General features: G+C 37.5%; 1 protein-coding gene across 6 annotated transcripts in view; it reads right to left on the minus strand.

Moving 5' to 3' along the window:
* Positions 1-18,166, minus strand: part of NOVA1 (NOVA alternative splicing regulator 1) — a 221,099-nt gene that overhangs the window by 43,548 nt on the left and 159,385 nt on the right. For all 6 annotated transcript variants that reach the window (XM_048852672.2, XM_048852671.2, XM_048852677.2 and 3 more), the window contains one exon: positions 2,798-2,964. In XM_048852672.2, the coding sequence (XP_048708629.1) occupies positions 2,798-2,964 (167 nt within the window). The remainder of the gene's footprint in view (positions 1-2,797; positions 2,965-18,166) is intronic.

Raw genomic sequence — 18,166 nt, forward strand, 5'->3', positions numbered from 1 at the left:
CACTTTTCAGGCAAAATTCAAGATATTCAATACCATCCACAAAGCTCTAAACAGCTTAGAGTCCAACTGCTCAAGGGACCTCCTCTCTGAACCCACCACACCACCTGCAATTTGTCTGAAAACTTGAGAAAACAAGCCTATATAAGTGAGGCTTGAGGGTGGGGAGACAGGCTACATTCAGAAAACCATATTGGCTGTGTGGTTTTTTTATTCAAGTGTTTTTCTAACTCTCAGCTCTGCAATTCCAAGCATTAAGCCTACAAACTTTTCTTCATCCCTGCCCTCTATAAGCAGGTTACACTGTATTGGTGCGTGGAGGCTTCCTGGGATATTTAGGGCCTAAACCTGTAATATTTTTACATATAAGCCATGTAAAATGCACCCACATATTATGGGAATGGGAGGCATACAGAGGTTTGTACAAATCAATTATAATAAGAATAATTCATAGATTCATAGAAGGTTAGGGTTGGAAGGGACCTCAGGAGGTCATCTAGTCCAACCCCCTGCTTGAAGCAGGACCAATCCCCAATTTTTGCTCCAGATCTCTAAACGGCCCCCTCAAGGATTGAACTCACAACCCTGGGTTTAGCAGGCCAATGCTCAAACCACTGAGCTATCCCTCCCCTTCATAAGGTTCATCTGCACAAAGCTTTTATAGTTTATGTTTTGACTTATTATGGTTGGTTCAATAAAGTTGTAGCCCGTTTGTTTCCAAACTCTGTAATGACATCAGAGTTCAGGTTCACACTTGCCTGTTATAAGATGTTACATAACCTTTATAAATTTGTTAAGCATGGGTTTTACCTATTCTTTAGATAAAAAATATTTCTACTTCAGAGAATGGACTACTTTATTCCAAATTTTATCTATGAACAAATGTGTGAGGATCACACACCTTGGTGAATAATAACATGTACATTAGTAATTTAGATTTATGAGCCAATATTTGTAGTTTAGGGATTTATCATGCAAAGGTGTTATTTGCTATAAAAGAAAAGTTGGAAATCATAATTTAACTTTGACTGTAACTGTAATACATAGATACACAAATGTATCTGTGTACACACACATTTTACACCCACCCACCCACCCTTCATATGTGATGCTACTATCCTTATGTTATAAATTTATAAAATGTGGAATCATGTCAGAAATTGTAGGACCAGATACATTATACATTGTATTTATCAGGAGTTTGACTTCCTGATCTGCAACTCTGCCTATTAATCCATCTCCCATGGACTTATTTTTAACATTCCAAACATTTGAGCTGCTTCAAACAGCTGCCATATTTTCAAATCAACCTCCAGAGAGGTATTTCCTTCTTTTCCCACAGATAAGAAATAAAAAAAACAGTGGGGAAAAAAGGCAAAACCAAAAAAAACTTACACTCATCTGGGGTGCAGGAGAAGCAGAATTTAATTCTGTACCACTGCCACGTTTATGGTCCAGTATCTCATGATCATATTGATTGCTTCTAGCCTTGTTAGATCATGGGACTTAAAAGTGTAAATATGCAGTAAAGCTATTTAAAAGTCTATTACAGTTATTATTTTCAGTTGCACTCCTGGTAACTAAGACACCTGACTTTACAGGGGAAGTTATATGTAAAATAGTACTTTATGTTTTTTTGTTAACTCTCTACAGCATTTCAAAATATTTTTATGTAAAATATGTAGCATATACAGAATAAATGAAGTTGTGGTATTTATCAGCAGTCATTTGAAATGGCTTGCAGGAATAACTAGTGGTTTCATCATTCTGGAGTAATGCGGCCATCCCAAACTCATGCTAATAAAGCTTTTATAATATACCACACCATCATACACACACTCTGCATGTGTATATGTGGGTGCACACATACACACAAACACAATGTACACAGAATAAATAAAAAGATAACGTCATTACACTTAGCTAATGTGAACTACTGTATACGACCGCATCATATTCTTAATATAACAAGAATATATAGTACAAGATAGAAGAAACTTCCCTCTGAATGCCTGTTCATTTAATTTTCCTCTCTCCTCCTCCAGAAGTAACATACCAAACAAATTATAAATTTAAAGCTACCTAAATCATTGTGTTTGAGCCTTGTTAGTGGATATGTTTTTCTCAGTTTCAAATGTTCTTGGAAAATGTGACTCAATAAAAGAAGACTCTTGGATCATTATACCTTGTATGTGACTACCTTACAGTTACACAAAACATAGTAATACTTGAAGATAAGCCAATACAAGCTTTATGCAAGGATGATAAAAATTGCATAGATTAAAATAGTTGAAAATACCTACAACAAAAAATCTTTACATTTGCAAGCATCAGCTTTATGATGTAGGTCTTTTCAATGTACATAATATGACCCAAACAATAATTCAAAAATAATTTATTTTGCAACACAAGAGTGAGGATATTTGTTGGATCCATTTTTCCTGAACTGTAATAAATCTTAATGATTTACAGAGAGGCCCATATTTTAAATCTCAAATAAAACAGAAAAATGTGTTCCCTGAAACAATAAAGAAAAGAAGCATATGAAGGATACATATCATACAATGGTGTTTGAATTTATAAGATATTATGTATAAATACTGATGAGGAAAAACTGAATATAGAACAGAACTATAAGCAAAAGGAGATCAAAAAATTCGTAGAGAAAAATAAAACCACTGACATTCTCCTAAAACACATTTAATGTAAACCCTTTACATGTTAAACATTTAAGACTCTTTATAAAAGAAATTAACTCTAAGCAGCTGATGTGCCTCTGTTTTCCCAACCAAAAACTCACTTGTTTGATGCGGTCTGGATTAACAGTGGTCTGGGGCTGCAGAATGCTGACTGGTTCTGTCTTGGCCACATTTTGAGGCATTTCACGAATCTTTTCAGCAATGAAGCCATGAACCGCATTCAGTGCTTCAACTGTTCCCTGGATCAAACACACTCGCTCTGTAGTACCTGTACAGAGAAGACCCTTATTTAGATAAATTCTTATCTTAGGCACTTGCTCATTGACTCATCAACACCTCAAAAAAACCCTGTTTTGATTTATTACTGAAAACTGATAACTAAGTATTATGAGAGGTTTCAGAGTAGCAGCCGTGTAACATTTAAAAATTCCCTTACCCGCCTGCCACAGTAAGTGTACAAATGGAAAGATAATTTCAAATGGTAACATTGTAATTATTGTCCAAGATGATCTAAAAATGATTTTGCATAGCTTCTATTTTTACTGCTTGTATATCTATGTACACGCTAGCCAATATTGGCTAGGTCCTTGCCCAGATATGGCTTAGACATAACTACAGTTACTTTTAAAGTGAATAAAAAACTGTGCATACAGTATTGCAAGTAAAAATTAAAGAAATAATGTCTCAGTTCAGATGGAAAAGAAGAGCAAGAATGAGACAACTGAACTGGATTCACAGTATTTGCCATTCAGGCCTGGTGTTGGGTTATGCTAAAATATGCTATTAAAATATAACTATTACAAGCATTAATATAACCATGTGCAAAACTAAAGATCAACATTTAAAATATTTCTGTGATCAATAACCTGGATAGAAAATATATTGGTTTAGCCCAGCAGTTTTAAACCTTTTCAGACTGTGGACTGCAACTTAACATGGAGATTATTTTCAAGACCAATTTCTCTCTCATTCTTCACTATCCAGTCCACTTTCCATCCCACTCATGTCATACATACCAGATCCCTGTAACAACTACAACAGTTTCTTACTACATACACAAAAACAACATAAGGAAAATAGTTAATGTAGTTTCATCTGTCTTCTAATGTGATTTAGCAGCTGGAAACGATAAAAGCCAGCACCATATAATTATCCAGCTCACTACAGACCACAGTTTGAGTTCTTCTGGCTTAGACGGCTCACGTTGAACTTGCCACGTTCGAGATCTAGACTCCAGAATGACCCTTGTGCTCTTTTCAGAGTAGCAGCCATGTTAGTCTGTATCCGCAAAAAGAAAAGGAGGACTTGTGGCACCTTAGAGACTAACAAATTTATTTGAGCATAAGCTTTCGTGAGCTACAGTTCACTTGTGCTCTTGTTCATCAAATCAGACAGTGCTATGAATTCCAGGAAGGATATACTCAGAAAGTCCAGTGTCCACCTGACAGTGTACGTATTTATTCTGTACATCAGAGTAACAGGTTTTTTTAAAATAAATCACATAGCCGATTCTGTACATAAGTCTTTTGTGTTCTTCTTGCCTTAAGCAAAAGAGCCCTTAGATCCATTATTCACCCTGAGTCATCTTCCAGAGACTGTGAAAGAGGCATTGGGCTTCTCCTCTATAGCTTTTGTCACTTCCAACCCCACCTGTCACTCCCTCCTCACTCTTTCTCCTCCCATGAACAGCTCTTTGTCCATGTCTTCTTTCCAATCTCCAGCTATGTTGCACTTATCTATCACACACCCACCCATCCTCAAATTCAATTCCAGGCTCTCCCTCTTCCTTGCATCACAATCATCCACCCTCATCTTTGTTGACTTAAAATTCCATGTGGATGACCTGCCTGACCAGCTTTAAGTCAGAACAGGACTAGAAAGATAGAAAAGTCCCATTAAAAGGAAATTGTATTGCAACATTAGCTGTGGTGGGACTAACATGCCCCCTAAAAACAAGAGGACACTACAGCTTAGAGGAATCCCAAATACAGATCCCTGCTCACAACATCAGGATACATTTTACTTTCAGATTACAGAGGACAAAAATAATATGGACTAAAATGGTGCATAACAGCAATTGACATCTCACTTAGAAAAATGTATTTCTACGTCTCATAAGAACACATCCTACATAAGAACACAAGATGGCCATACGGGGTCAGACCAAAGGTCCATCTAGCCCAGTTTCCTGTCTTCTGACAGTGGCCAATGCCAGGTGCTTCAGAGAGAATGAACAGAACAGGTAATCATTAAGTGGATCCATCCCCTGTTGCTCATTCTCAGCTTCCGGCAGACAAACCTAGGGACACCATCCCTGCCCATCCTGGCTAATAGCCATTGATGAACCTATCCTCCATGAACTTAATCTAGTTCTTTTTTGAACTCTATTATAGTCTTAGCCTTCACAACATCCCCTGGCAAAGAGTTCCATAGGTTGACTGTGCATTGTGTTAAGAAATACTTCCTTTTGTCTGTTTTAAACCTGCTGCCCGGTCATTTTAATTAGTTCTTGTGTAATAAGAAGGAGTAAATAACACTTCCTAGCTCAGGAATCACTGGTGTGGATCACAAACAAAGTTCAGAGCCTGAAAATGCTTTGTTGAAAAATCCAGCCACTCTACCCCAAATAAATGTTGAATGAAATTGAGTGATATAGCGAGCGAGCACTAACATGTTTAGTGAATTCTGAAATACTCTGAAATCACTGTGGGCTATATCATAATTGTATATTTTGCCCTGAGCAATGGGCAATGTGTAGTTGTGCTGAGCACTGGGGAGAAGTAATTTGCTACTGGTCTATGTCAGTAGCAGTTTACTTCCCCTACAAGTCTTGATTCGCTCATTCCCTGCCCCTATCAATCTACCTGCTTTGAAAGGGGGAAAGAGGTGTGATGGCTGTTCTCCACCTTGCATAGTAACATGGGAAGCCTGTAAGGGACATGAAGGGGGCAACTTACACTCCCTTTCTCCCCTGCATGGGCAAGCAACCATCTTACCCTTCATTAGAAAATTCTTTTCATTTGATTTCTTATGATGATCTCTGAAGATGAAATGCAAAGCTCTAAAGGTTTACAAGTACAAGCTTTAAGAGCCCCACTCTGTAACAGAATTCATGTGCAAACTTAAAAATTACAAATACTCTTAGAAACAATTCAGCCAACTCCTTAGTTCAGAATCGTGTGTTTGGCCTACAACAAAGACAGACATCAAAACAATCAACCCATATCTCCTCTACTGAAATATTTTCTTAACAAAATAAAATAAAGACTAAAACATGTAAAATCAGTGTTTTTGAAAGATGCCAGGTTCACAACCCATAAGATTAATTATAAAATGGCAATACTTTTCAAACATCAAGCTATATGCCCGTAACAATGGAGTGCATATTTTTCAGGGATTACGTACATGGATGTGCCCCAGTATTATTTTGTTGTCTTTTCAATAAAGCACCTTTAAAAAAAAATTTTTTTTAAACTAAACCCAGGCACAATCTACAAAAATGGAATTTTTCCAAAAGCATTTAAAGTAGAAACCAATGCAATTTCAAAATTATCAGGATGGAAGCCTGACAAGTGAAATGCAAATTAATTTGGCCAGTATACGTAGTTTTCTTATGCTTCTCTTTTTTCTAGTTAGCTTTCCCTCCCCGCTCCTCCGCTTGTGCACAGCTCTTGTGGTTCCTCTGTAAAGCGATCCAGCTCTAAACAAGTGCTCTGGGGAGTCTTTACATTGCAGTATTAATTGTCTACTAAATGATGGGAAGTGATGTGGATTGATCAATGTAGTTGATGCAAGTGTTCTTCTTTAGGTCAGCAGACAACACATTTATACAAAACACAGATCAGGTTACAGTCAAGCTACTGGAGCCTGATATGGAGAGCACTTACAGGGATAACTACTGTCAAAACAGTGGAAAGGGAAGCAGTCAAAGCTAAACAGAAATTTCATTAGATTTAGCACTGAATGTCTAAAGAGGATTCTGCAATCTGTGTTGTTTTAGGAACTATAATTTAATACAATACAAATCCCGTTATACACCAGACCAGCTTTACTACATTTTAGTATGTATAAACCAATATAGAGGAAATGGAAATCACTGTACCATGAAGAAATACAATTGTGTAAAAATAAATTTCACACAGTATAATACAGTTTAGAGATAGTTCACAATAGTGGTACTTTTCTTTGAGGATTAAATTATGGGACTTCCACTGAAACTACTAGAAAAAAAGAAAAAGGAGCGAGTGTAGGGAGAGTACACATTTCCTGTTGGAAATTGCTTTTAATCCTTAGAAGAAATGTTGTTTTATTCTTCCATGCAACTATAATGGCTTTTCTCTCAGATAACACAGTACAATAATTTATAGGAGAGAGTCACACAAGGAGAAAACTGTCAACTATATGACCAACCTGTGTAACAAAAACGATCCTATTATGAATCACCAAAGTTGGTGAGATTTTTGTCATTTTAAAAGCTTTTAGGTTCCATTAGTGTCTAATGTAAACTGCCAGATTATTTATCATTTCTAGTTGTAGCAACCACTCCCTTTTTGCTGTTAAAAGCTCAGTCATTTATACACACAATATTTGATACTCATTTTGCATAGTCTGAAGTTACATCTTTGTAGCACAACTCTAATTTTAAAACTACTGCTTAAAACAAAGTTATAAAATTCCTGAATAAGCACAGCATACTCGCATATTTACACACACGAATATTCATTAATATATATGATTTATAAATTTGTGTCAATTATTTATGCCAACTATCATACTTAATCTACTGTATATTTTATTTTGCTTATAAACTTACAAAGTGCCATATATGCAGGATGACAACAGTTTTGTCATTTAAAAAAATGGAAGAATGAAGGAATGAAGGGGTCACACGTTACATTCTTTTTGAAGTAACAGTTACTAAAATATGCCCTTCACTGATGTTTGTGATCAATATCCCTGTTAAAAAAAAACGAAAAAAAAATACAGAGAACAAATCTGAAAACTAGCAGTTTACATATGCTGCTGTAGAAGTGAAAAAGTGTTGCTGCAAGCAAAGACCAGCTCACACTTCATTTTTTCCTGAGGAAATAAAAAAGGACTCAACATTCATAGGAAATCTTTTTTTTCCCCCAAGAGTAAGTTTTGATTGCATTTGGATGCTGGTGCACAAAAACAAATGCAATCTGTGAATATGTAGTGTCTATATTTTTTATGTGGAATGTGAAGTACAAAAGATAAAATATAATGTACAACAGAAAGTACTGTTATAATGCTTACTAAATAAAATTTTAAATGACTATAAAAAATTAAGGAATACATTTTGACCATGTCTCAGTTGTGCCAACAAAATTTATAAGTTCTTCTGGTTTGAGTATGAAACAGTCAATTTGCATATGAAATTAAAATTTCATATCGATGAAGAAAAAGGTATTATGTATTAGCTGGTTTTTAAACTAACATAATTTTGGTTTGAACTCTAATAAACCACGAGGAAGAAACAGTCCAAAGTAAAGAACTTGAAATTACTTTATTTTATTTTTATACATTTTTTTAAAAAATATTTTAAATAAAATGTAATTTTTATTCCTCGGGAATTATTCCTGGATAGTAAAATTGTATGAAAGTCTTTGAGCTGAAGAGAATTTTAAAGACAAGTTATAACCCTTTAACAAAAGACAATTTTTACTAGAAATTCAGATTTTTTTAACTCATTTTACGGCTACAGTTAATTCCATTGGAACTTTGTGTAAAATTTCCAGAGTGCCAAAGTGATTTAGGCTTGACTTTCAATAGGACTTAATGTTGTTAAATGATTTAGGTGCTTTTGAAAAAAGTTATTCAAACTTTTAAATACTGGCTCTCATCAAGCCAGGTACTTAACTATGTGCATAATTTTAAGCACGAGTAGTTCCACTGTAGTCAGAACACTCACACACTTTAAAGTATTCATGTGCTTAAATACCTTCCTGAAACATCACCTAGAGGCTTTGGGAAGTGCAATGTACATTTATTAAAGAATCTCCAGGCATTCATAGGATCCTACACATTTCTCATGGTGCTGTTATATTCATTTTAAAGGGCATTTGAAAATCAGAAAAGCATAATACATGACCATATGTGGTGATTCCAATACATCTTCATCTCCCTGAATTTTGCCAGTGTAACCTGTCAGTTTCTTTGATGACACAGAAAAGGAAAAAGCCCACAGGAGTTAAAATTTGAACAAAATTAAAGCTAATCTGAAATTTTTTCATTGGCGGATTTATTTTTAGCTTCTTACTTGGCATATCATAGCTGCAGCAGTCGCAAAAGCTCCATAGGTTTTTTTCTTTTAACTCACAATCTGAATATCTATGGATTGTGAATCTGATGTAGCTGGATTAAAACTTCTGAATTGCCTCAGCCATAAACATCCTTGCACAAGTTGTGGACAAAATAGGAACTCAGGTTCACAGAACTATGCCAAAGTGAAAAGTCTCTGCCATATAATTACTTGTGGATGTAGGTATAGTTATTCAAGTAAGTACATCATGTATATATACTTAAAATATAGTGGTGCTACTAACAATCTTCAGCTGGCAAGCATGTATTTCAATTTTTTTGAAACAAGCAGATATTGCAACTCAGAGTTCTTAGTGGCATATCATTTTTATTTTTAATCGTTAGAAGACTTTTTTCCACCTCATGTCCCAGAGGTATCCCTCTAAACTCCCTGGCCTCCACAGGCCTCCCAGTCTGGAAACCAGGCCTGGGAATCACACTATATACCTATGCTATAAATCTTTTAAAGAAATAAAAGAAGCTGAGCGTAGCTATTATGATGTTCTGTACCTTGGGGGAACACCCAGCACCCCCATGTTCATCGTTATATGATTGTGTTGTATCCAATGCAAAGTTTGTCATGTCAGGTATCTTTGGAAGGCTCACGATGCACTGAGCATTGTTGTTATAGTAATGTTATAGGTTGTAATTTCGTGTATATAGTTATGAGACTGAGAATGTGTTCTATTGGCTTCAAGCAAGCCCAGGCAAAAACTCTCCAGAATCAAAGGGGCAGTTCACACCTGATCAGTGCATGTATGGGACAAACCCAGCCCAGCCTCATAGGAACAAAGGACACTGGCCTAGGCAACAACAAAGGACCGTTGATCTCTCGAGTGAATCACCCCCCTTCCTTTGGTCAGTTGGGACTGCGATGAGGTAATGCTCACCTAACACTGAAAGGGGGGAAGGAAGCCAAGAGGGAAGAAAGGACATGATAAAAGGGAGAGACGTTTGTCATGCTCTACCTCTCTCTTCCGCTTCCATCTACAGACATCACCACCAAGCGACTGAAGTGCTGATCAAAGGAGAGAGCCTGGCTGAAAGGTAACCAGCCAGCCTGTGGTGAGACGCATCTAAGTTTGTAAGGGCACTGAAAGTGTTAAGCTCAGCTTAGACTGCATTTTGCTTTTATTTCAGTTGACCAAATCTGACTTCTTGTGCTTTGACTTATAATCACGTAAAATCTATTTTTGTAGTTAATAAAACTGTTTATTCTACCTGAAGCAGTGCATTTGGTTTGAAGCGTCAGAGACTCCCCTTGGGATACAAGCCTGGTACATATCAATTTCTTTGTTAAACTGATGAACTCATATAAGTTTGCAGCATCCAGCAGGCATAACTGGACACTGCAAGATGGAGGTTCCTAGGGTTGTGTCTGGGACCAGAGATATTGGCTAGTGTTGTTCAGTGGCACAATCCAAGGAACAGCTTCCATGCCAGAGGCTGTGTGCGAACAGCCCAGGAATGGGGGGTTATCACAGCAGAGCAGGGTAAGCCTGGCTCCCACAGTCGAGGATTGGAGTGACCTAGCAGATCACCGGTCCAGCCAACGCCAGAGGGGAATGTCACACTATTCATGCACAAATAATCAGAAAACTTCAGTTTCCATGACAAAACTATTACAGTATCAGTCAAAATGTGGAAAAGCTACTGGTTGGGATATTATTTCTATATTAGAAATGGTTGATGCTCATAGTAGGGATCTCCCCATCCTCCAAATGCAGTTATGTGAAACTAGGATTATTCTATAATTGGAATATACTATAATTTAGATTGTGTTGGCTATGCTTCTCAACAAGATAGTCATAAACATCCTCTTATGAACATCTCCTGATGGCTTTGTCAAGCAAAAGGAACTGGAAGAGGGAATGTATCCTCCTCTTGAAGTTTATACATTACAACAGAAGTTCAAGTTGACACATTAATGGGAGTTACAGGCAAAATCAGGAGCACCTACCCTCAGTTTACAAATATAAGAATGTTTTCTTTTTCATCATTTCTATATTGAAGAACAATTAAAAGGCACATAGACAGAAAATGGGAAAAGCTGGGGGATTCTTTTTAGAAGACCTTGTCTATACTTCCCTACATCTGTTGTGACATGCAGGATATGTGTAGCTACACACCACAGTAAAAGGCAGGCTGTGTCCACACTCACCAGGTATAGCTCCTCAAGGTAGTGAAAGGCTCAGGCAAGAAGGAGGTAGTGGGAAACTGTCCCAGCAGCTCCCCACTACCAAAGCCTTTTGCTATAGCAAGGAATGGCTCTAGCAGATGGGGAGCTGAGAGAACCTCCTGCCTGCAAAGCTTTTCCCCACTGCTGGAGTCTTTCACTGTGGCAGGGAAAGGCTCCGGAAGCAGAGAGGCCGTAGGATACAACATTGCTAAAAAGAGTGCAGACAGGGGAGGCACTGTTTGGCCGCGTAGAGAGCTATGTAGGGGATATACCAAGGGTTCGGAATGTAGGACACACTAGTCTATTGTACTTGCCTAAGCTCTGCCTCACCATCTACACCTGTGCTAGCTGGGCATACTGTGTCTGTATTCTACATGTCACCGTAAGCGTGGACCTACCCAAACAAAGAAGACAAGTGTACTATGGGACACGTAAGGTCAAACAAATGTTTTCTGCTACCAAATAATATTATAGAGTGTATGATATTTGTAAAGGGGTTCTTTGGTACCTAAGGGGAACAATTGACTTGAGTATGGAGTAATGCACATTTCTAATTATGAAGTGAGTATTAGTTAAGAGGCACACACCAATTTTAAGGGGAGATATAGTACAAATGTGCAAACAGGCATAAACACCTGTCAGAGACAGTCTAGGTTTACTTGGCCCTGCCTCAGCATAGAGGGCCAGACTTGATGACTTCTCAAAATCCCTTCCAGCCCTGCATTTCTATGATTTGATTACAATGTTTTTAGCACCATTGTAATGATTTAGGTCCAGATCTGGCAAACCACCATTAAATAAGTATTTAAAATATACAGCGATGCTACATAAAATGTCTATGACATCAAATTTAAATGAATAAAATAAAAGTTATGAAATTGGTGAGGATCTTCCTCATGTCTCCCCCTGACCCCTACACCACAGGAAAATGTTACGTTTGGTCTGATTTAAAATTTTAAGAGCATGTTTTCTTTTCTTGATGTGGGTGCTTTGCTGACCGGGGGCCTTAGAAAAGGGTTACAGTTAGTTAAGTAAAATGCACTCGCTTTTATCTGAAAGTAATAAAATACTCATTTTATGTTTTAACTATAGCTCTTTCTCTTCCTGAAATCCCAAATGCTAATATTGATATTTTCTACCTCTCTCTCTCTGTGTATATATAAATATGGTTTGTGTGTGTATATTTTATACACCCTCCCCACCATATTTATATGGAGTACACACATCTACACATACACACACAGAGACAGAGCTGTAGAAATATCAATATTAGGAAAGTGTTTGTAGTGATTCAGATTCTTGGTGGTCAACAAAGTAGTTAATTTATATATGATTACATTACATTACACACACACTTTCCGAAACTCCCTTCAAAAACTCATATTTTAAATAAACTCCGTGAATGGGGGTTCTGTAATATATAATATGATAATTTTGAACATGACTTAACTTAAATGATACACAAGTATTCAGAATCATGACACATTTTCCTCAAAAATAAGTGAGTTAAATAATCACTCCTATATAGCAAAATTATTTGTGAAGTATTCGAAGTCTCCACAATTAAACAAGCAATTCACTAAATGGAATAGAAGATGGCTACCTCAAATCTGTCAAGCATTTAAGTCTTCTCGCAAATACGTACACAAACGCAGCAATTTCTTTTTACTTTATGATCCAGTAACTACAATTCTGATCTTGAAACTCATTGGGTTTAAAGTCTCCAAAGTGCACCTGTCAAGACTTGATATGTATTTTTTTTTCTTTTGGAGTTACAGTCTGTAGTTCATCATGATCACATCATTAATGTGAATTTACAGACCTATATTTAGTGTAGTTACTCGAGCTGATTGGGATCTTTTCTATGAATGTCTCATTAGAAAAATACAGGTTAACTGAGAAAGTTTTCAGATCTAGAATGGAATTTCTGATCAAAACAAGAGAGAGAGACTTCAGAATAGCCAAGACACTCATCAGGAACGTGGGAGACCCAGGTACAAAGTCCTTATTCTGTCTGACCTGAATCTGTGTCTCCCACATCTCAGGTGAGTGCCCTAACCACCAGGCTGGGGATTCAGTCTCTTTTTCAATATCTTTGGCTGGAGCTGTTCCACTTTGTATAAATAATTAAATATTAATCTGGATGGAGAGAAAGAGAAACAGACTCTAGTTCAGTGGTTAGGGGCACTCACCTGGGATACAGTAAACACAGGTTTCAACACCTACTCTGAATCAGGCATTGCACCCCTCTATCAGTTTTGACAAAACTTTTGTCAGAAAGGTTTCTCAGATCCAGGATGGAATTTCTGGTCAAAATCAGAGACACCCTGCCTATAGCCCAGTGCTAGGGCATTCACCTGAGAGATTCAAGTCCCTCAGCTGAATTAGGCAGTCATTTCTCATGTTTATAATCAGAAGAATTAATAGACTTGTTATTGTTGATGAAACATACGTCTCCAAAGAATAAAATAATAATAATAAAGCAATGGCTGGTAAAGAAAGACTTTGAAAACACCTGAAGAAAATACAGGAAAATGATACATTTTAACCCCATTTCTCTGTTTAACTGTTGTCGATAAACATTTGCGAGAAAGGGGACTTCTGGAATGATGCTTTTCGTTAGGGACCACATCTTTGAAATTTGCTTCTTGCTGTGATTCATAGTAACTCAAGTTTGTTAACTCTTAGGGAGTGCTGCAAATCCCATATTTTCTCTCTCATCCATGGGAAGGTGGGTGATTGAGAATGTGTGAGAAACTTTTGTAGGAAACCTTAGATGAGTGTGTGATTTAAATTTTATGTACTTGTGGCACCTTAGAGACTAACCAATTTATTTGAGCATAAGCTTTCGTGAGCTACAGCTCACTTCATTGGATGCATACTGTGGAAAGTGTAGAAGATCTTTTTATATACACACAAAGCATGAAAAAATACCTCCTCCCACCCCACTCTCCTGCTGGTAATAGCTTATCTAAAGTGATCACTCTCCTTACAATGTGTATGATAATCAAGTTGGGCCATTTCCAGCACAAATCCAGGTTTTCTCCCCCCCTCCCCCTCCACACAAACCCACTCTCCTGTTGGTAATAGCTTATCTAAAGTGATCACTCTCCTTACAATATGTATGATAATCAAGGTGGGCCATTTCCAGCACAAATCCAGGTTTTAACAAGAACATCTGAGGAACGGGGGCGGGGGGGGGTAGGAAAAAACAAGGGGAAATAGGTTACCTTGCATAATGACTTAGCCATTCCCAGACTCTATTCAAGCCTAAGTTAATTGTATCCAATTGCAAATGAATTCCAATTCAACAGTTTCTCGCTGGAGTCTGGATTTGAAGTTTTTTGTTGTAATATAGCAACTTTCATGTCTGTAATCGTGTGATCAGAGAGATTGAAGTGTTCTCCGACTGGTTTATGAATGTTATAATTCTTGACATCTGATTTGTGTCCATTTATTCTTTTACATGGAGACTGTCCAGTTTGACCAATGTACATGGCAGAGGGGCATTGCTGATGTTATTAGGCCCTGTGATGGTGTCCCCTGAATAGATATGTGGGCACAGTTGGCAATGGGCTTTGTTGCAAGGATAGGGCCTAATAACATCAGCCACACTATTAGAGGCTCGTTCACCTGCACATCCACCAATGTGATATATGCCATCATGTGCCAGCAATGCCCCTCTGCCATGTACATTGGTCAAACTGGACAGTCTCTATAGGAAAAAAACAAAAAATAAATACTACTAAAAGACAAGTATCCAAGTTTAGTTAAAAGTTTGAAGGCTCTTGGAAAGAGGATGCTATAATTCCTCCCCCGCCCTTCCAAGAAATAGAAATTTGTGAAGACAGGCTTTATGCAAAACACATGAATCTTCTTGTTCAGTACACACAAGTCTTCCTGTAGAATACTGCAGATCTGCAGGGGAAAATAAACAATTAACCCTGCTCTTGAAAATGGATGACTGCATAGCAAGGAAAAATAATATATATATATTTTCAAGATATCTGGAAAGAACTTTCAGATTAAGGTGTGGAATCTGCTGGCTTATTCTTGAAAGGTAGCACATCTAATTAATACTTTGGTCCCTGCCATTACTAAAATATGTGTATCAGAGGAAACTGTTAGGCAGGTGGCTAGTTGGGATTACTGCTCTTGATAGGACAGTGCAATTCTTAGCTAATTATTTTTGTTACCTTGTCTTCCCAGGAGCCTACTTTGACCCACATGTAGTTTCTTTAACTTGGTATTTATTGACTTTTTAGATTGTAGGCTCTTGGGAGCAGTTGTCATTTTCTTGATGCTTGTACTGTGCCTAGCAGAATGGGGCCCCACCTGGCTGTCTTCTACCACAGTATAGATGTTAAATAATTAATCATTAATAATAGGTACACCATAATAATAATAATACCAGGGCCCTGCTAGACTTAGAACTAGACTTGGCAGTGTAAAGGCAGCTTGTAAGATGCTCCATTCTTGAAGGTGGTGAGCTGGAGTGCCAGTGGCAGAACGATACTTCCCGCCATACAACAGTGTCAGAATAATCCACATCCACCAGCAGATGAACATAAATTCTTAAATGTTATTTTTTTCATGTGAATATCCACAATAAAAAAGCAGAGAAGGTATAGAAAACGTTACATAGGCAGAATTGTTTCTAAGAGAAACTTTCCCCAAGTTTTGACATCAGGTGACAGCTGCACTTCGACTGTTTACATATCATGAGAGCTACATACTCTTTCATTCCAAGGACTCAAATTTTTTTTCTTTTACAGCTATTTTCTAAGGTCTCCAGTTTCCTACACAACATTACTTTTCCAATAATCAGGGAAGATAGGGTGGCCTTGGCAAATATAGACTCTACTTTTTAATGTCCCCACTGATTATCCATGGTTTGCATGTTTTGCTGCCAAAATTTCAGATACCCTCAAAACCTAGGGACATAAGATTGGGGGGGAGGGATAGCTCAGTGGTTTGAGCATTGGCCTGCTAAACCCAGGGTTGTGAGTTCAATCCTTGAGGGGGCCATTTAGGGATCTGGGGCAAAAATTGGGGATTGGTCCTGCTTCAAGCAGGGGGTTGGACTAGATGACCTCCTGAGGTCCCTTCCAACCCTAACCTTCTATGATTCTATGATAAGATTCTGTATTTTCCTTTAGGTTCTAAACCCCTTTCGTAGAAAGACAATCACATTTACTGGGAATAGGACAGCATATGCACACATCAGCATTATTCTTGGGAAAACCATGTTTCAAACAAAATGGCCTGTCCATACTTACCATGTTGCACTTATGTTTATGTTGTTGCATTCTGGGAAATCTGGGCAGTATCCCACACTACTTCACTGATTATAATCCCACTAAAGTCAATGGGGCTCTGCATGTGCTACTGTCACAAATCTGATAGCAGGTTAAGAGCCTAGAGTGTAAGTACAGTAACCAGTAATCATTACTCACGTATTCTAAGTGAAGTCCACTGACATGTCAGTTTCACCAACTTTAGTGGACACACAGACCATTTTGATTCTTCTTGAACCCTGATTTTTATTTTTATATATATAATTATTTATATATATATATATAAATCAATCAAAGACAGAAGTCGTATGTAGGTTCCATATTCAAATATACAGTTAGGAACTCTTAAAAGAATTAGTGATATACACCTAATAGAAATCAAAAGGTCCAAAGGAAAAGTTATGGACTGTCAGCGAAAATTCTTTCTTTTGAGGGGCATTAAGGTATTATCTCAGGTACAGGATGTCAGCCCAAATTATGAAGCAGTTATAATACAATAAATAAATAAATGGTGCATTAAAACAGGGCTGAAGAAATCCAATGGCAATTAGGAAACTTTCATTGGAAAGTGGGGTAAACATCCATCCATTTTTGCAGAATTTAACTAATCTTCTGGATATGGTCTCAAAGTAAACCAATGCAGTGAGTTCTTCCTGAATTTGCGGACAGCGAAACAATAGAGGTGTAAAATATATACATTTTCCCCCCAAAATATAGCACAGCAGAACCAGGCAGGCTGTGTGCTGCAAAGCTCCTCAAAGGACTGCAGAGAGATAGGAATCCTTCCTCCAGAGAACTTTAAAGAAGAGGAAATATTCCATGGCTACTATAGTCTCTTGAGCACAGGGATGCCATTTTAGATTGGGGGGGGAGGGGGTCAGGAACAGACACGCAACTTTAACCATGATTCCAGGGGCTACTTAGACATCTGAAAACTCTGTTTGTTTTGTTTTTTTGCAGATAACTTAGAAATTAGCTGATAGGAGCACTGTAACTAATTCCTATACATAAAAAAGAGAATTAAATAAATATTAGACACACACAGCTCTAATAGTAACACATTCTCACATCTTGGGCTAAGTCACTTAAGGGACACTGGTTACGTCTAAAATTTTAATGTATATTCTGACTTTGTTACTAACTCTTGAATACAACAATTGAAGAAACTGTAGACAAATCTACATTATTATTCTATCACATTTTTGCAGTTCATTAACGTGGAAAAGATCATTTAACTTTTTGAAATATTCTACTAGAGCAAGGCCCTGTGAGTTTAAATTGCACCTGCCTGGGATCTCTAGGGGTGTTACCCCACTGCAAATAATAGATTAGAAAATCTCAGGGCCACTGCAAGCAGGAAAGGAACAGGCACAGGAGTTCTAGGCAAATCTTTGTCTTGAAAGAAAGTTGGAGAGTCAAATCCTCTAGTCCTTAATTAGGTAAAACTTCTATTGCCATCAGTGTTTCCACTCACATATTAAAAAGTGCTCAATAACTATATACTTCATACTTAAATATCTGAGCCATCTTATTCAGGAGAAATTTAGACATTGTGAGGCATTCAGACACAATGATGATGGGACAACATAATTACCCCAGGTAGAGTGGGAACCTCTCTATATCACTGCTCTCCCTCCCCTGGGTTTTGGCCCCTTCTTTTCACCTATGCCCCT

This window comes from Caretta caretta, chromosome 6 (genome assembly GCF_965140235.1).
Source record: "Caretta caretta isolate rCarCar2 chromosome 6, rCarCar1.hap1, whole genome shotgun sequence".
Lineage (NCBI taxonomy): Eukaryota > Metazoa > Chordata > Testudines > Cheloniidae > Caretta > Caretta caretta.